This window comes from Mya arenaria, chromosome 5 (genome assembly GCF_026914265.1).
Source record: "Mya arenaria isolate MELC-2E11 chromosome 5, ASM2691426v1".
Classification (NCBI taxonomy): Eukaryota; Metazoa; Mollusca; class Bivalvia; order Myida; family Myidae; genus Mya; species Mya arenaria.
In genome coordinates, this window is record NC_069126.1 from 43,612,611 (window position 1) to 43,631,372 (window position 18,762).

General features: G+C 36.2%; 1 protein-coding gene across 1 annotated transcript; it reads left to right on the forward strand.

Annotated features, from left to right (window-relative positions):
- The first annotated feature begins 935 nt into the window (after positions 1-935).
- On the forward strand, positions 936-18,234 carry LOC128235178 (uncharacterized). Its single transcript, XM_052949923.1, has 17 exons — positions 936-949; positions 1,892-2,011; positions 2,425-2,487; positions 3,881-3,913; positions 4,326-4,513; positions 5,454-5,613; positions 6,072-6,180; positions 7,101-7,186; positions 7,414-7,578; positions 8,321-8,399; positions 9,722-9,879; positions 10,188-10,350; positions 12,116-12,342; positions 14,056-14,164; positions 14,944-15,073; positions 16,487-16,619; positions 17,942-18,234. The coding sequence occupies exons 2-17, from the start codon at positions 1,899-1,901 to the stop codon at positions 18,066-18,068; spliced, it is 2,043 nt and encodes a 680-aa protein (XP_052805883.1). The 5' UTR covers positions 936-949; positions 1,892-1,898; the 3' UTR covers positions 18,069-18,234.
- Positions 18,235-18,762: the final 528 nt, after the last annotated feature.

The following is an 18,762-nucleotide window of genomic DNA, read 5'->3' on the forward strand; positions in this document are numbered from 1 at the left end:
TTAGCTTGGCTATATTACATTTATTTTTCAAACTGATGTATGTGTATTTGTTGCAAGCTTAGGGTCTGGATGATCCTCAGAAGGTCCTTTTTCTCTATCAAAATGTTTACTGCATTTGTATGTCCACTTTTTAATTTAGCAACTGTGAAATCCTCTTGCCCACACGCGCATATTAACCATTTGCACTTACATTTCATTCGTTTTAGGTTAAGGGAAAGGTATGAAAAAAATATTTATTTTGTGTTATAACAGAGAGCTGTTTTTAAAAGACATAGGCTCTAAGCCCATACCCACTCCAGTGCAAATCTATGTTAAACAGAGGACAGGTCGTACAAAGTTTGTACTACCTGTTACAGTTGCTATGAACTGTGCTTATCAGTAAATTTATTTTTAGCATATTGGCTGATTAGAAATCCCTCCTATAGACACGGGAGGAAATAGTCCTCAGCCACATTCAAAATAGCACATGTCATAACAGTAATAAAAAATAGCCACAGAGTCAGAAAGTTTTCAACATTTAAATATTGAAAACTTTCTGACTCTGGCTATTTTTTACCATTTTCTTTGGGTTAAAGAATGAAAACCTCCTTAAGGATATTTTTACCATTTTTCTTTGGGTTAAAAAGTGAAAACTTCCTGAGGGGTGGTGCTAAAAGCCGGTATCCGGCACCACTTTTCGATACCGGATTAAGTGCTACCGTGATGTTATCAGATGACTAATCTCTTTATGACAATTTTTTTCTTTTATACGATTTTGCATGCATATAAAGCCTTAAACACTTTACTTACCGAGAAAAACGGTGCCAAAACCATAAACCGTGATACCGGATTTTCTCAATATCGATACCGGATACCGGGTTTCAGCACCACCCCTTCCTGAGGCTATTTTTACCAATTTTCTTTGAGTTAAAATATTGAAAACTTCCGGCGGCAAATTCGGACAAATAGAGTACACCTTATTATTTATTGACATATTTCTCAACAGTATGAAAACACCCATAAATTGTATATTCAAAAGCGCTAAAATCAAATAATAATTTATATATTATGACAGATGTCTTTGTGTGTGGTGTCAGAATGTTAAACAGTAATGAAATCCTACCAGGTTTATTATTCAACAAATGAACAATTGTCCAAATCTTAAAGACAATTTATAGCTGGAATTTAATTCCCATTTTAAAGCATTTTTAATTATAACAATAACAAAATATAGAACTGTTGTGTCTACAAATACTTGTAATAATATAAAAATACTTGAATTCTAAATCTTATTGATTTAGTTGTCATAGATATATTATGCTTACACGTAGAGGTAGCAGCAATAAAATTCAATGAGGCACAATATGCTAATTCAGTAAACAGAACTGTTTTCAACCATTTGATATAAGTCGTAAAGTTATTATTTATTTGTAGGTGTATGCACAATATTATTGATTGTCATAAACCAGGGACTTTATTCGGCTGTGTTTTAGCCATTATGCTAGATACTATCAATGCCAGAGAATAGATATTTTTCCTAATTTGAATCTTTTGGATAAAAAATTGTTCAATTTAACCATTTTTTTACTAAATCTGATGCTTATAAATTTATAGCAATTGTAAATAAATACATTTATAGCATCTGTAAAAGTTACAACAAATAAATTGTAACTTTGTTGATTAATTGATCAACTACATATATCGTTCACTTTTATTCATTAAAAGTGATCACAATTTTTCACATCTACATCCCCAATTTTAAGTGAATGAGTCATCAAAAGACCTCCAATAAGTGTTAACCTACTGATGATATTAATATTTTAGTAACAACTAACATTAAACGTCTGATACTTATTTTAGCATTAAACAGTTTGAGTTAACATAATTTATAAGTATTTAAGTATGCTTTCAGCACCAAGATGAACAGAGAAAGTGAGTTAGCGAGGCAGTTGCAAGAATGGACGACACAAGAAATGCACTTCAACTTACAGTCATATCATTCAGCAGCATTAGATCCTGAGAAGTTAAAAGTGTATGTTCCATTTGCTGTTATGATGTTTGTAATAATTTCTGTAGTTTAATTTTAGGTATAAAATTAAGGTTGAATATACCCAAGTTCCTGATGACCAGTACATGTTCATATTATATTATAAGATAATAACTGAAATGCTTTAAAATAAAAAAGAATATATGTTGTATGCGATTGTGACAGTTATTAACGAACAAAGAAATAAAGGATATTTTTACATGTATTTATATAAGATTTAATGGTAGTACAAATTCTTTCAACACAAAAATGCAATAATGTGTTTGAGCAATCATGTACCAGGTATTTTGAGAATTTCATGAACATATTAAATAATTCTGTTGTTCTTTAATCTCTTTTTGTTGCCTATTTTAGTTGTTCATTTAAGTGTGTTTGATTGTAATTTCCCTGCTTTTCAGGCTGTGTAAAGGGCCAGGAGCTGCAATCTGGCAATGGGTGACACAGCATATTAAGTCCACAGAGTAAGTTCTGCAAATTAGAAGAACACTTGTACATGTACCAGCACTAAGTCAAACAAATAGAAGGCCATACCATATTTGCAGAAGTTCTCCCATATATATATATATATAGATAGATATTAGATACTTTAACATTACAAAAGATAAGAATATTCTGTATGGCCAATGGTTTTTAAAGTTGAGAACATGTAGTGTTAACATATCGACTGAAAGTCCTGGAATAGGACAAATTGCCTGATTTCATGATATAATATTGGAATCTAAACAATACTTTTCATACTGTGAAATCATTAATGTTCGTGGGGCATTAATGTTCGTGGTTTTCGTGGGTTGGGTGATCCACAAATTCAAGATCACACGAAATAAAGACCCTTTATTCACTTTTTCAATTGCCATGTTATACACATACTCTAGTATCTTCTTAACAGAGATCGCAGTATACAGCGATATACAGCGTAAATACTGAACTCTCTATATACTTTTTTTGTTTTGTTAATATATTTCATCTTCCTTCAACATATAACAAAACAAATCAATTCATTGTGTTTTTTAACCGAATGACATACACGTGCCTTAACATGTGCTGTTCATGAATATCTCCATCTTTTCAAGAGGTGCGTGTTGAGTGTTGGTACTCGATTTTTTTCATGCCAACAAATATAAATGATTTCACAGTATATGGACTGGTACGAGTTTGTGTTGGTATGAGTTTCTCTTTTAACTGTCTGTAAGTGGATGATGGAACTAAAAGACAAAGTATTTAAGATGGTGACTTTTAATCCTGGAAATGGGTAGCAAATCCACCATTTAATCTTTTAGTCTACATTATAAACATGTTATATCTTTAAACAGTCTCACTTGTGATGATTAATAGGGGTGATATTTAGGTCAGAAAGGCATTGCTAATTTTCATTGTACCATTTCTTCTGTGGTCGATATAGTGAAACATTTCATTAGGTCCAAAAAGAATTAATTTTGTCAGGTTTTATGATCTTTTTCTCCTAAGTCCCCTTTTAGGTTTCTACCTTGAACCCTGGCAAAAATCGGGTCTTGCATACAGTTGTTAGTAAGAATTGTGTCAATATGTACCTAGGATTTTCCCAACTCAGTTTTCAATATAGAGACTTCCAATTTAAGACGTATTGTTCATCCTGGAAACCCAAAAAACAAACATTCATTGAGTGTAAACCATTATATTGGGACCCAATATAACAACCAAAGACCCCTTATTTGTCCAGTATATGGGTCACAGGATCCCCAGATATACATTTCTGGAATCAAACACACTTGACTTCTGAAACAAGAATGAAGATAAAGTAGTGTGTTTTGGCAGAGGAACACATTTAAAGAGATATTTGTGCATTCTACATGTATTTATTTGTTATTACTTTTACAGAACAGTGAAGACAGTAAATGGCAACCTGGCATTGTACCCTTTACTAAACCAGTGCTGATACTTACGTCATCTCAGGATCCCAAGACCACCAAATTTCTTGGATGGATTCCAGAAAATCCAAGTCTGGTTTCCTAACGGAATTCCATGTTTCTTTGGCAGAAAATGTACTGGCTTTTGGCTAGGTACGCCCCTTCCTATGATGGGCACTCTAAACAGGGGCACATCAAAATCCGCAGAATTCAAGTTTGTGATAAAGAACTATTTCAGATAATGTTTGCCATGGAGAATGTTCAGAACTGGCAATTGTTTTCTCTGCTATTAAAATCTTCTTTGAATGACAATTGATTTGCAAGCCAGAAAAGTCATTGTGTGTTAATCTGTCATTTTTTTTGATAATTTCACATTATTATTCACATTTGCTTAATATTTCCTTAACTAATGCTAGTAAAAGCAAGACATCTGCCCCCAGTTACAAAGTAAACTATGATGTGGGTGGGGAACAGTTTGAGGACACCAAACAAGCCTTACTGGAGCGAAGAGCTGCTCTCACTGGGGAGATAACTACAACATTGAGAGATGTCGGCCATTTTGAGCATGAGGTGGAGAGAATCACAGCAGAGGTTGCTGAGACAGGTCAGTGACAAGAAATGATATACGGCAAACTTATACATTTGCTTTGATAATGATGACCTCCAGGCCCAACATCACTTAATATGTCTTAAGCCTGAGTTTGAAACATAATCTCAAAAATGCAATTTTTTAAATACAACATTTTTTTCATTTCATTCTTTATTACAAAGGGTGTAAATATTACTAAAAATGTTATGCTTTACATATACAGCAATTTTCACCATCAGTGCATAGTATTAGTAATTAAATAATACAATTAATATGGGAGCTGTTGCGTTCCCAGGATGTCAGTATAATAACACCATGTTGTTTCCGTAATTTTTAGAAGTGCATGGTCCTCAATGTTTTTATTCGTCCACTTTAATAAAATATTTTTTTATAGCTTTACCTACAGCGGATGGGTTGGCGGATCTCAGCATCCATTATGTTGTCCATTCAATCAATTTAGAAGCCTTTGTCCAATCGTCACCAAATTTGGTCAGAATGTGTATGGGCATAATATCTTGGACAGCCAGCCATATCGCTCTAGTCACTCAAGAGTAATTGCCCTTCCATTATAGAAGTTACCTGAAATTGGCCTTCCCGATCAATAACTTATGAAGCCTTTGTCCAATCATCACCAAATTTGGTCAGAACATTTCTGGTATAATATATCAGACAAGTTTAATAACCAGCCATATTACTCAATTCACTCACAAGTTATCACCCTTTCATAATATTTTTTCCCTTAAATTGTTCTTGTGCAGTCTGATAACTTTAAAAGACGTTGTCCAATCATCACCAAATTTGGTCAAAATGTGTTTGTGCAGAATATCTTGATTCTAGAGTATTATGATGTATTATCTGTCTTAGTGTAATATATATCTAAGGATAGTATCCACATTTAAATACTTTGTAGTTGAATTATCTACTGTACTTATATTATTCTCCTTTCACGTTACAGAGCAAAAGTACCAGCAGGTTAAAGAAGCCATCAACAACTCCCGCCGGAAGGCCGCCCTCCTGACTGCGTTCTGTGTGAAATCAGCTGACAACGCAGCACAGTATAAGGAATATGTGCGGTGTCTCCAAACCAGGACAGCTACCATCAAATCCAGGGCACAGTATGTATGTTTGGCACATTGCGCATGTTAAAATTTCTTAATATGTGTGGTATCTCCACAATGAGACAACAGCTTCGAGACAATTGCATACGTATAAGTGTTTATCAGACAGTGCATTTCTACTGGTGAACATTTCAAAGGTATGAAATAACTCATATGGGTCTAATGTCATGGACCCAAGTGCTTTATACCTCAGTTATTGAATCAAACCTAAATCAAAGCAATCTTTGGGTAATTCAAAGTTGTCGCCACTTAATGCTCAAGAAGCCAAGATTAGTCCATTTAGGGGTTTTGGGCAGCACTGTTATTGGCTCTGAAGAGGGTAGAGCACCCTTGAATCATCTGGGTTTAAAATTAACTTTAAAGAGCCTAAGATTGAATTTAAATCTCAGTTTATGAATCAAACTTAAATGAAGCTTTATCATTATGCTTGTGCACAAGTGATATTGTTTTATCAGGAAAGGCTTGGAGACAGAAGAGTATTATAGTCGAGAGGCAGCAGGTGGAGAAAGTGATGAGGAAGAAGAAACAGAGGGAAAGACACCTGCCCTGGAGATTGCCTCCGCGGTGAGTAGGGAGAAGCAGGGTAAAAGGGTGTATACTATAGTATTATAGTGGACAGTTGGCGGGATTGAGTGGCAATAAAGATGGGAACTGGAGATTGAGGGAAAGACAACTGCACTGGAGATCGCTTCCACAGTGATTGGGGAAGAACAGGGTGAAGATGTTTCTATTATAGTATTAAAGTGGACAGTTGATGGGATGAATGGAGTTAAAGATTGGGAGCTAGAGACTGAGGCACAGACCGCCCATTAAAGATTGCTTTCATTGTGAGTGGGAAGATTTTAAATCTGGTGAAGCAGGTTGTGGGTTGAATGAATTAGATTATGTTAGGGAAACTGTAGAATATCCACTTTTCTTGCTTGGTGACCTCAAACCAAACTCACATGAGCCCTGGCTGGGAATCAAACCCGAGTCACCTTGGTGAGAAGCTAGTGAGCTAACCACTGTGCTAACCGTACAACCTGCTGGTGGTTGAATTGTAGTGGACAGATGACTAGGTAGGTTAGGGATAGTGAGGAAGAAAAGAAGGAAACATAGAAGGAAAAATATCTACACTGGAAGCTGCATCCACAGTGGGTTGGGAGAAAACGTAGTTTTGGTTTATTTAAAGTTTTTATGTGTTGATTATAACTTTGATTTTGTAAATATAGGTTCTAAATCTTTATACTTACCTCACCAAGGAGGATTTGAGTTGGACTGTTGGAGCCACACAATGGGAACTAGTACTGGTTTCCACTGAGGAAATAATTAATGTGATGCACTTGGATCACTAGTGTGGTGTGTATGTGTATACCAAAACCATGTACTGTCATTCTGACTATCATATTTAATGAGTTATGCCCCAATATGAATCAACTGATGAACACAGATCAAGCTTGTAAGAGAGGATGGTAATTTGAAATATTGTAATTTGTTTCATGTAGAAACATGTACGAGAGAGCTGTTCAGAGATTGGCACATTTCTACAAGACACATTGAATGGAGCGTTCACTAATGATAAAGCCTTGTTGTAAGTAAATTTCCTGCTTATTGTTATAGATACCCCTTAGTCCTATTGCTGGGTTCTTTTCTAAACTTTGGTTCTAATTTGGTTGAAGATGCAATAGGCAGCTTTCAACCTAATCCTCCGTAAGAAGGAAGCAGCTCTGGTCATTAAAGGTTTACAACACTGTTAAAGGCAGATATACCAGCCATTAGCGACTGTGTTTATATGTGTCAGCTACTTATCAATTCCAGCTCAAAGCAAAAGGAGCCACTCTGGCAGAAGGTTGAGCAAGTGTGTGGCACATTCTCCGCTGACCAGATACTGACCGGTCTACTAACCCATACAGTGGACACTACAGCTGCCCTCCGCTCACTGACCAGTAAAGTGGACATCAGGAGGGACGCCCAGAAACTCAGGTAGGTGACTGGTCTACGGACCCATACAGTGGACTCTACAACCACCCTCTGCTCACTAAACAGAAAGTGGACATCAGAAGGGACGCCCAGAAACTCAGGTAGGTGACCAGATAATGACCAGTCATCTGACCCATACAGTGGACACTTCAGCCACTCTCTGCTCACTGACCAGGAAAGTGGGCATCAGAAGGGACGTCCAGAAATGGGGTAGGTGACCTGTCTATGGATCCATATCTGGACACTACAGCCTCCCTTAACTCACTGACTGGCGTGGACATAGGAGGGTTGCACAGTCTCCAGTTGGAGATAATTGTAGGACATTTAATATTGGTGATCTTGGTACAACTTTGTCATGGTTAACACATTTAGTTATCATGTTGAGAGCAACTTAAAGTGATGAATAAATATAACCCAGTCTGATATTTCTTGTTCAGCTGAGAATACACAAGTAATGAGCTTTGTGAACTAGCAACTGTTACTGATATTAGAAAAATGTTAGTTATTCGCTGATGGTTATCACCTCACAACATAATGATAGTACCGGGTAGTTGATATGTTGTCTTCTTGAACTCAGGTTGATAACCAGATAGTGACCAGACAACTGAACCATACAACTCTTCTACTGGGCTGTGTCCGCTATATTATATATTTTTTTAACTGTACTATGGTTAATCCAATTCCACGGGCAAATTTTTGTAACAATTGTCATCGAATGTTGGTAATTGTAATATTGTGTCTACAGATTCAAGTATGATGGTGGAGAAGTGAGGGATCTGTCCAGACAGCCATCCTTGTACAAGAGTGTACATCAATTATTACAGGTATCTATAATACACTAATAAAGTTACAAATACAGTCAAACCCCGTTGGCATGATTTCCTCGTTGGCTTGAACTGGATGTAAAGGACTGATTTCTCACTACTCAAGATAAGAATTTCTGCTTGGCTCGAACTTCCCGAGGCTCGAGGTATTTCCTGGGAGTTCGAGCCAACGGGATTCAACTGTACTCGAATGTATAAGGTCCTTTTCAAACAAGATTTTCTCATTCAAGGATTTAAGCCTATTTTTTTGGGGGGGGGGGGAGAATTATAATGCTTAACTTCCTTTAATAGGCCATGAACTGATCACCTTGAACATGTAAAAATCACCATATTGGGTATTTGTGTCACAGGGTGCATGCACAAACATTATTGAGATTTTTTAACATTTTGGCAAGGGAGGCAAATCTAGCATGAGAAAAGGGTAAAATGCAAATCTCAGTGATTTCCCTTTGACCATACCAATCGTTTTTGATGATTTGAAATTATTACAACTATTTTTTTAATAATTTGTACAAACTTATTTATGATCCAGTTATTGATATGGAACCTGGTCAAATAGCCCCCAAGTCAAATAGCCCCCATTTTGGTCAAATAGCCCCCACATTTTTGGTCAAATAGCTCCCACTTGGAAAACATTGGTTAAAACGCCCCCAAATTGGTCAAAACGCCCCCAAATTGGTCAAATAGCCCCCACTCCTTTTTTATTTGAAATTATATTTGATGGTAAGTTACAATATTTTTAAGCCATAACTTAATTAGATATTCATATGAAACTTTGTATACATGTTACTAGTGATAAACGTGTAGCAAGGCCCTTAACCTTTACTTTAATTATTGTCAAGTTAAGCCCCTTGATAGTTTTAAAATGTCATCCAAAAATTAACTTTGGCTGTATTAAACTAAAATTAATAAAAAAAAACTCCGAACATCTTGTCAATGTTATACAATTAGCTACTGGCCATTATCTGTGCGGCAGCTTATGTGTGGATGAGGTGGAAATTAGGAGGGAATGGTATTGGTGTGATGGGTGCGAGAGGTGATTCCATAAGGGGTGTTTCAGTGTGAGGATGGTTTGGAGTGATAGGACTTGGTTAGTAGAGGAGGTTGAATTGGTATGCAGGATGTGTTCTCAAACATGACTTGCTGTGTGATTGTGTTGAGCGTGTGTATCTGCGCTTGTGTGAGTGAGTGAGTAAGGAAAAATGCTTTAGGTTGTTTAGTTGTTTTGCATCTGTGATTTAGACAAATAGAATTCTGTGTATGTCATCTTTAGTAGCTCATGAATGGCATTAATCTAGTTCACTCACTATGTACATATTCAGGAGAGGAACAAGGAACACTTCCTCAGTTTTGTCCAGTGTCAGAAGTCTGTCAACGATGCCCGGAATTTAGAGCAGTCTGTATCCATGGTGAAGTCACGCATTGAGAAAAAACTCCACAAGCTTTTCTCACAGAAGTCCACAGACCTGAAACTTGCCAGGTAGGTCATGATAAAAAATGTCTTGTTCACATAATTTAATTTGAATGATGTTTCCGTTGAGGATGCAGTCATCAACTTTCAAATTTTACTTCAAGCCTAATGACAATGTTAATATTATTGCAATTTTCCATTCTTTGAAATAGTTTCATTTATGTTTGTATTAGACAAACGCCAAGATGGTGGATCAAATTACCATCTTCACTGGTGGTGCGCTAAGTTCAATTATCAGTCGACTTATCAATCATTGTACCTTGATGTAAACAACATTCATACCAGTTCTATTTGAAGCCAATGTAGAATTTTTTCAGGACCCTAGTAGATGTAGAAGTTGAAGTTGACGGCCAGAGAGCTGCTTTGCACAGCCTCACACAGGAGACAGAGGCACTGAAAGTGGTCGTGGAAAAAAGCATCCAGCAGCGGCAAGAAATTTTTGCCAAACACCACCGCATACAGGAGTTCCAGGATATCACGGTAAACTTGCAGTAGCCCTCACAGTATACTTGCAGTAGCCCTGTAAGGGCTATTCCAGTAAAACATATAGCCCATGGGGGAAGGCAAATAATTAAATAGTATAAGGGCAGGTGTCTTTTTTCGCTAATTTGGTATTTTGGACCCTGAAAGGGTAAATTTGCTCATGTAGCGGGGGTGGTATATTTTAAAAGTGCTTTGCCCCCTGGGGGTTATATGTTTAAATGGAATAGCCCTAAATATGATCAGATATATCTTGCTTGCATTTTCAATAAGTTTGAGTTTAATAGTTATATAGATGAATTGAATAGGTGTTTAATGTCTTGTCAGTTTAAGTAAAGAGTGCTCCTGCTTAAGTTTGAACACTTTTGCTTAAAAATGAATACAAGACGTGGATACTAAGGAATAAAAACCTTAATCTTGACCCTTTCTATTTGTTTATGTCATAAGTGTTGTTGTCGGCATAGCTGGATGCATCATAGTTTAAAACCTTTTAATTTGACCGTGAATAAAAGTGTTCAAGACTTGAAAAAAATGTTTTGTACAAATGTTACTTTACCATGTTTTATGTCTGTCATTTGTCCTTGTTTTTATGCCCCCACAAAGTGGCGGCATATAGGGTTGCCCTTGTCCGTACGTACGTCTGTCTGTCTGTCTGTACGTACGTACGTACGTCCCGAAGATTGTTTCCGATCTAATTCTTGAAAACTGTTTGTCCAATCCTCACCAAACTTTAAACACATGTTTGTGACCATAATATCTTGATCAAGTTCGATAGTCATGGAAATCGCTTTAGTCATTTAGGAGTTACGGCCCTTTTTTGCCAAAAAAACTTAAAAAATATATGTTTCCAATCTAATTCTTGAAAAGTATGTGTCCAATCCTCACCAAACTTTACATACATGATTGTGACCATAATATCTTGATCAAGTTCGATAGCCATGGAAATCGCTTTTGTCATTTAGGAGTTACGGCCCTTTATTTGCAAAAAAAGACTTGAGATTATCCTGAATAATCATTATGGCTTATTTTCTGTGACAAAAAATCGAAGTGGGGGCATCCGTGTCCTATGGACACATTTCTAGTTTCAATTGAATGCAAACTGGACATTACAATACCAGAGTTAAGACAATGTAGCAAGGCCCATATCTCTGGCTTTAACAATTGTTAAGTTATGCCCCATGTTTGTCACTGAACAAAAGAGACAAGTGGTTGCCATAATTTGCAGCACAGAGCTTGTGTTTATTTGTCATATTGCAAAACTTAAATATCAAATTTTCACTTCAGGCAGAAAGCAGAGTGCACATACATACATACATTCGTCAATGAAAGCTCAGACTAGCAGAATGTGCAAAGATATTTTCTTCAGCATTTTTGTGCCCAAAAAACCTTATTACCTCTTTAACTAGTAATATTAAAGTTGTTATTAAACAAATTGTGAACTCTTTGGGCCATTTAGAACTCATTTAGATATTCAGCTACATGAGCTGAGTTTAATCTTCTAGATTATTAATCACACTTAGTGGAATAACTAGTAACTAGCAGAAATATCTGACTTTATTTTGCTCTATTTTGTCTTTTAGCAAACTTATCAATATGCATTGTTCCCTCAAGGACCAGAAGCAAGGAGTTATTTCAGTAAGGGTGATACAGAACATGAATGCCCAAACTGGACGAGACGAGGAGCTAGCTGACATATTCAACTATATTTTGCACTGATTGATCTTTTAGAGATGTAATATAAACGTATGATTATTATACCTTTCAGGATCAGAAGCAGGGTGTTATCCATGTACTTGTCAAACAGAACATGAATGCCCAGTCACGACTTGAAGAACAGCTAGCGGAGATATCCGATTACATCGGTCGCTCGTTTGTCTCCCAGCCCTCTCATCTCACTGGGCTTACGGGGAAACTTGCAGGAACAGTCTCACAGGAGGTGGATGGCTTTGCTAACCTTGTACTGCCGTATTTGATGTTCTCACAGATTGATAGGTAAGTGTTCGAAGATTTACTGCTCATGTTAGTTATGGGTTATGTTAGTTATGGGTTATGTTAGTTATGGGTTTCCTTTATATTGAGGGGAATTTCTACATAGTTATTGCAGACAGCAATATTTACTCAATATCCATCTATTTATGTTAACAGTTATCATTTCCTTATGAAAACTTAGAATAGTTCCTCCCATTTTCATTTTCAAGAGAAAGTTAAATATACTGGCAAAAAGTGATATTTTTGTAACCAAACTGCATGCTAAACAGAATATGAAGTCATTTTGGTAATGGGTGATATGCTATATGAAATCCAAACAACTAGGTAGAATTTACCTTAGTGACATCATTTTCAAAGCATAGGGTTTTTTGGGGCTTACAGTCAAACCTGGTTGTAAGGCCACCTATTACAAATGGCCACTTGTATTTTCAGCCTCTCCAAACTTCTAATAATAATAATAATAATAATAATAATAACTTTATTTAAAGAAGGTAACACATTAAGACATAGGCATCATATTATAAACAAACATAACACACGACTTATTTACAATGTGGACTTCTGAAAGAACATACACACGCACACACACATAAATGCTTAGAATGAAAACGCAAGCATAAATTTATGTTATTTCAAAAGGGTACGTATTAAAATGTTATACGAAAACATAAAGAAACATGAATATAATACATTAATTATAAGATCAATGCCGAACAATACATCAATTTGTACCTAAAGGTTGACAAATCGTATCATTAAAATTTATTAACTGAGTAAGTAGGACAGTCACACATGTATTCTCTTGTATGTTTTTACTATATCAGGTACATGCATTTAGTGGCCACCCGTCTAATTTGGCAGCAGCAACTAATCTTTGATCCCATGAAGCCATTATAGACTCCAAATACTGGCCTCTTATCCCATGTCACCGACACTTCCACTAATAAATTTTCCAATAGACAACTATTGTGCACAAAGTTAACGGCCTTGGAAAACCCAGACATCCAATCAAAATGCATATAACATTTCACATTTGCACCTCATGTTTACTGATCCGGGAATCATGTTTTTAATATGTTGGCGAATGTTTATATCAGAATTTACACAATTTATGAATAAATACTGAAATAGATAATAAATTAATGATCAAAATAATACTGACAAACAACACTGATGTATATAGATTTACACTTGAAGAGACAAAACAAGTTATGATTCTTATTCATTTCAATTTTATGTTTTCAAAGTGAACAGATTTCTATTTCTATTATATTGTCTTAAGCAGCCAATTTGACAATTTCCAAAGGTGGCCACTCATACAGGTTTTGTGTTAATTATGTTGAAAGTAGTTCTAGGAAGATTATTACTAAAAGCATATGATAAAACACAGACTTATGATATCAGTGTATATAACTTTTTTGGACTTGGTCTTGGTGAATATCATTCTATATGGTTCATGCTATTACAATCATACTTACAATCATACATATATCATTTACTTTTGTCATAATGATTAGTCATGATATTTACTGTCTCCACTCTCTTACACCTCGTGACCTGCCTGAAAACAGCTGTCATGTACCATCTTGGCTGTTATGGACCTGCCCATACACCAGACCTCTCCTGTCCATATCAGACCTGCTGTCTCCACTGTGCTAGAAAGCTTCAACTTGACATATTCCTTGTACATGTTTATACCATGTTCTTCTGTTACAGTGCCCTGAAGACAGCTGTTATGGACCTGTCTATACACCAGACCTCACATGTCCATATCAGACCTGCTCTCTCCACTGTGCTAGTTTGCCTGAACTTCAAAATGTTCCAGGTATCATATACAGATAAAATGATATGGGGTTTATAAGCTTGTCTTTTTAGCTCGTCTGTTTTTCGAAGAAAAAAAGTCGAGTTATTGTGATAGCCTTGGCGTCGTCGGCGTCGTCTGCGTCTGCGTCTGCGTCGTCGTCGTCGTCCAAAAACTTTAACCTTACCTCATAACTCAAAAACCGTTCAACATTTTCACATTAAACTTGCTACACGTGTTCCTATTAACACTATGCATGTTTATAGCAGGTCATATAATTTTGCCTTTAATTAATATTGAGTTATCCCCCCTTTTCGACTTGGAATTTCATCAGACGAGCGTTGGCACCCACTCCGCGGTGCTCTTGTTTTGGAGTTGTTGTGATAGCCTTGCGGTTGTCAGCGGTGGTGTTTTGCAAATCTTTTAACCTTAACAACAACTCAAAAACTGTTCAAGATGTTCACATGAAACTTAGTACAAATGTTTCCAGCAAAGGTTTGAATGTACCTTATGCTGAAATCTAAGTGGAGACTAAGAGGTTCTTCAGGCACTTAGAGATCAATGTTAATTCGCATACATAAACTGATGTTGCAGCCATGACATCTTAAAGTTTTGTTTGTCTCTCGGTTTCCAATTTACAATATATTAAATGTAAATTCTAGCATTAGGGAAACTCATCACTCTATTTGTGAAAATATTTTCTTTATCTTTCTGTGTAACAGGCATCGGTCTTATACATATATCATCATATATCCTCTTACCTGAAACATGATATGTATATATATATGTGATACATTTCTTAGGCTCCAGAGTGTATTTTGTCCCAATGTGTACAACTACGGGAAGATATAGGTGACATTCTACACAGGCTTGATAGGGAAGCCAGTATAGCATCTAGAAGAACGGAAGATGATGTGGTCGTCAATATCACAGGTAAATGTTCGCACATTGTCTGGGTAATGATATTTAATTAAATAATCTGTACAACTGAGGTCAGATATAGTTGATATAGTATTTATAGAATCTGATATAGCCTCTAAAATAATTGATAATATTTAGTCTGTACAACTAAGGGAAGATATAGTTGACATTCTACACAGGCTAGGTATGGGAGCTGATATAGCCTCTAAAATAACTGATAATATTTAGTCTGTACAACTAAGGGAAGATATAGTTGACATTCTGCACAGGCTAGGTGTGGGAGCTGATATAGCCTCTAAAATAACTGATAATATTTAGTCTGTACAACTAAGGGAAGATATAGCTGACATTCTGCACAGGCTAGGTGTGGGAGCTGATATAGCCTCTACAATAACTGATAATATTTAGTCTGTACAACTGAGGGAAGATATAGTTGACATTCTGCACAGGCTAGGTGTGGGAGCTGATATAGCCTCTACAATAACTGATGATGTTTTGATCACAAATATCACAAGTAATGTTAACAAGTTGTGACAGAGATGTTATAAGGGAGGATATAGTTGACATTCTACAGGCTAGGAAGGGAAGCCAATATAGTCCTAGAAGAAATGATGATGGTGTAGTCACAAATATTACAGAATACAGATAGAATATTCACTGTCTGCAATTTAGGCTCCGCAATGTAATACTAAAATAGTGTTTCTTTGTATGGCCAGTCTTTGGAATCACCGCTGGCATTATTTCTAGGTAACAACAAAGTTACTTGTGGTGGGCTCATTCGCCAGCCAAGTCAGTAAGCTGACCATAAGATGAAAGAAAGTGATTTTAATAATACTTTTCATTCTGACAGGTTTATGTTTTTGTATGAGGAACAATAATTAAAAAAAAGAGAATGTTAGCATTCATTTGTACAGTATGTTTAAAGTATGTAACGAGGGAGACCAGGGCTTTTTCTGTCCATTTTGGGAAAAAGACCCTAGACAAATTGGAAAAATTGGGGTCGTAGGCTTTTTTCGTTACAGCATTTTCATCTCGTTTGGGATTTTTTTCTTGAAATTGGGAAAAAAATTACATAATATGTTGATCAGCATGGTTTGTAGTGCACCTGTGATTATATCAAATTTCCAGTCCACAACTCCGTAAAAAAAATTCTGTATTAAAGATTATTTTGCATTGGGAATAGGTAAGATATTCTGTCTGGTGAGAGGAGCAATAAAAGGCATCCAGGTGAACAGATTAGATACAGCATTGTAATTATGACAAAAACTGAATATACATATTAAGTTATTAACCGATATTGAGATAAAAATGGTCTCTGTAATAAATGATTATCTGTTGTATCTTGATGCATTGTGGTGCTCTTGTTTGTTAACAAAGTTTTATGAACGTAAGATATGAGTGATTACAATAATACTTCTCCTGCAGAGTTATGTGAGCGTGCAGGCGAGAGTGACAGTCAACAGCTCCGACAGACGTTACCACGGTTACAGGAGAAGATTTCCCGCACTAACCAAGCCCTAGACAACTGTACACATGCCAGGCAGGCAGCAGATGACTGGTAAAGAATATATATATATACAGGCCAAGTATTGTGTCAGAACAAGATTAGATTATGAGGGTGGTCTAGTGGTATAGGTATCCACTAACAGGTTGAAAGTGGTCTAGTTAAGGTGTCCACCTTTCACCCAAGACATACAATCCCCAACAGGGGTACTTTCTTAAGGCCTATATTGACACCAATACTAGCTTCCACCAAGATAAGGGACACACTAGTTGAAGTCTATACAACGAAAACACTCCCAGTCTGTGAGAGGCAGACACTCTACATTATAGGTGTCTATCTCTCACAGGTTGCGAGTGGTCTAGTGATATCCACCTAGTTGTCCACCTCTCACCCAAGAGATTGTGGATTCGATCCCCAACAGGGTACTTGCCTGTTTGGACACCAGTACTAGTTTCTACCCAGGTAACTGAGTCAATTGATTTATTAGTGACTAGCTTCTGTCACAATCAAGCTAAAAAGAAACTGTTATTAACTAGACTAGTTCTCCAGTAGTTGACTATAAAACAAAGAAAAGCTTTATTAGGAGTGATCCCGTTGCACTGTCAAATTCGCTTGCTGGAATCAATAGACAGGGATGATACTGTTTAAAATTAATCCTGAAATCAGGATTAAAAGCTTTCAATTTGAGACAATCGTACAATTAGTTTTATTCTGGACTTTGCATTTAAAATGGTAAGAAAAATTTGAAATGAGTATCAATTGTGTTGGACTCAATTTCAAAATGAATTATCAGCTTTTAACCCACATTTGAGTATGACGGCTTTATGCTCAAATTCAATTTTCAGGATTAGCATTTTCTCTGTTATCATCCTTGACAGAATACTGTTGGTTTGTTTTTGTTTATTTGTGTTTATCAAGGTCTACCTGGATCCATTGGGTGCATTATGGCTTGGCCCTGACTGATAGACGGGATACAACTTTTCTGGGTTGAACCACTACTGAGTACACCATGTTTCTAGTATAACCCTTTAAATGCAGAGCACTAGGCAATGGAGCTACTGGTACTATATTTTTACGGCTTTCAGTTTGATGCGGCTAGGTATTGAACCCCCTGACCTTCCACACCCTAATTGAACGCTCCACCACTGAGTTATCGGGGTGGTTGAATACTTCTGGTTGGAGGAGCTGTCCTGCAAATATTACTGAGACTGAGTTCTGTATTCTTGCTTAACACACTTTATAGGTAAAAGCTCCCTGTTGTTACAAGGATTGAGGACAGCCTCCTGGATAAGCTGTATGTCACCCATCAATGATAAAAATGCTTGAGGCCCTCATAGTTGATTCCTTTTGTTAGTCAAAGTTATTTTTTATTCCAGGTGGTTGGAGCCTAGTCAGAAGTGTGTCCCCTGGGTGACTGTCGATGACCATACCTTACAACAGTACATAGACAGATGGACAGTCCTAGTGACCAGCCTTAGACAACAGCTTCTTCACAACCAGTGAGGAGGAACATCTTTCATCAGAAGATCTTGTTTTGCACCTTTTTGCTTTTCCATGTACATTTCTCTTTGCTGAGTTATATTTACATCGGAGTCATGAACAGTTTGTGGTACATGTATATGAAATGTTTTCAGTATTTATTTCATAAAAAAATAAAAGTATTCATGTTTTAGAAACTTGTTTTCTTTTACATATCTCTCCAATTCCTTTTAAATAATAAGGGATGTCAATTTTACCATTCACTTGATGTAAGTAAATGTGTTGTACAGGCTATCACAAAAATCAATCTCAGTCTCTCAACTCATTTCACCTAACTGCATCAAAGGTTATTAAAAATCATATATGTTTATATACTTTGGAAAAATGACAAAATCTTTTCATAAACACATTCTATGAAAAAATACATTTTCAAAAAGTATAAAAAACGGTAAAGATTTTGAATCATACTATGCTTTCATGTGGTAGATAATGTTGAGATTGTACTTTTACTTGATATATTGTGGTCAGGAAAGTTATGTGAAGATTATCTACATAGAGATTGCTTTTGAGTGCAGTGAGTGCACAAATGTTTTGAACATGCTGGACATTTTGTCTGACGTCTTTATGGATTACGCAGGACATTTTTCAGTAAATATGGAAGAGCTCAATTTAGTTGAATTATATGATATAAATGTATACCAGGATATGACTTCAACAT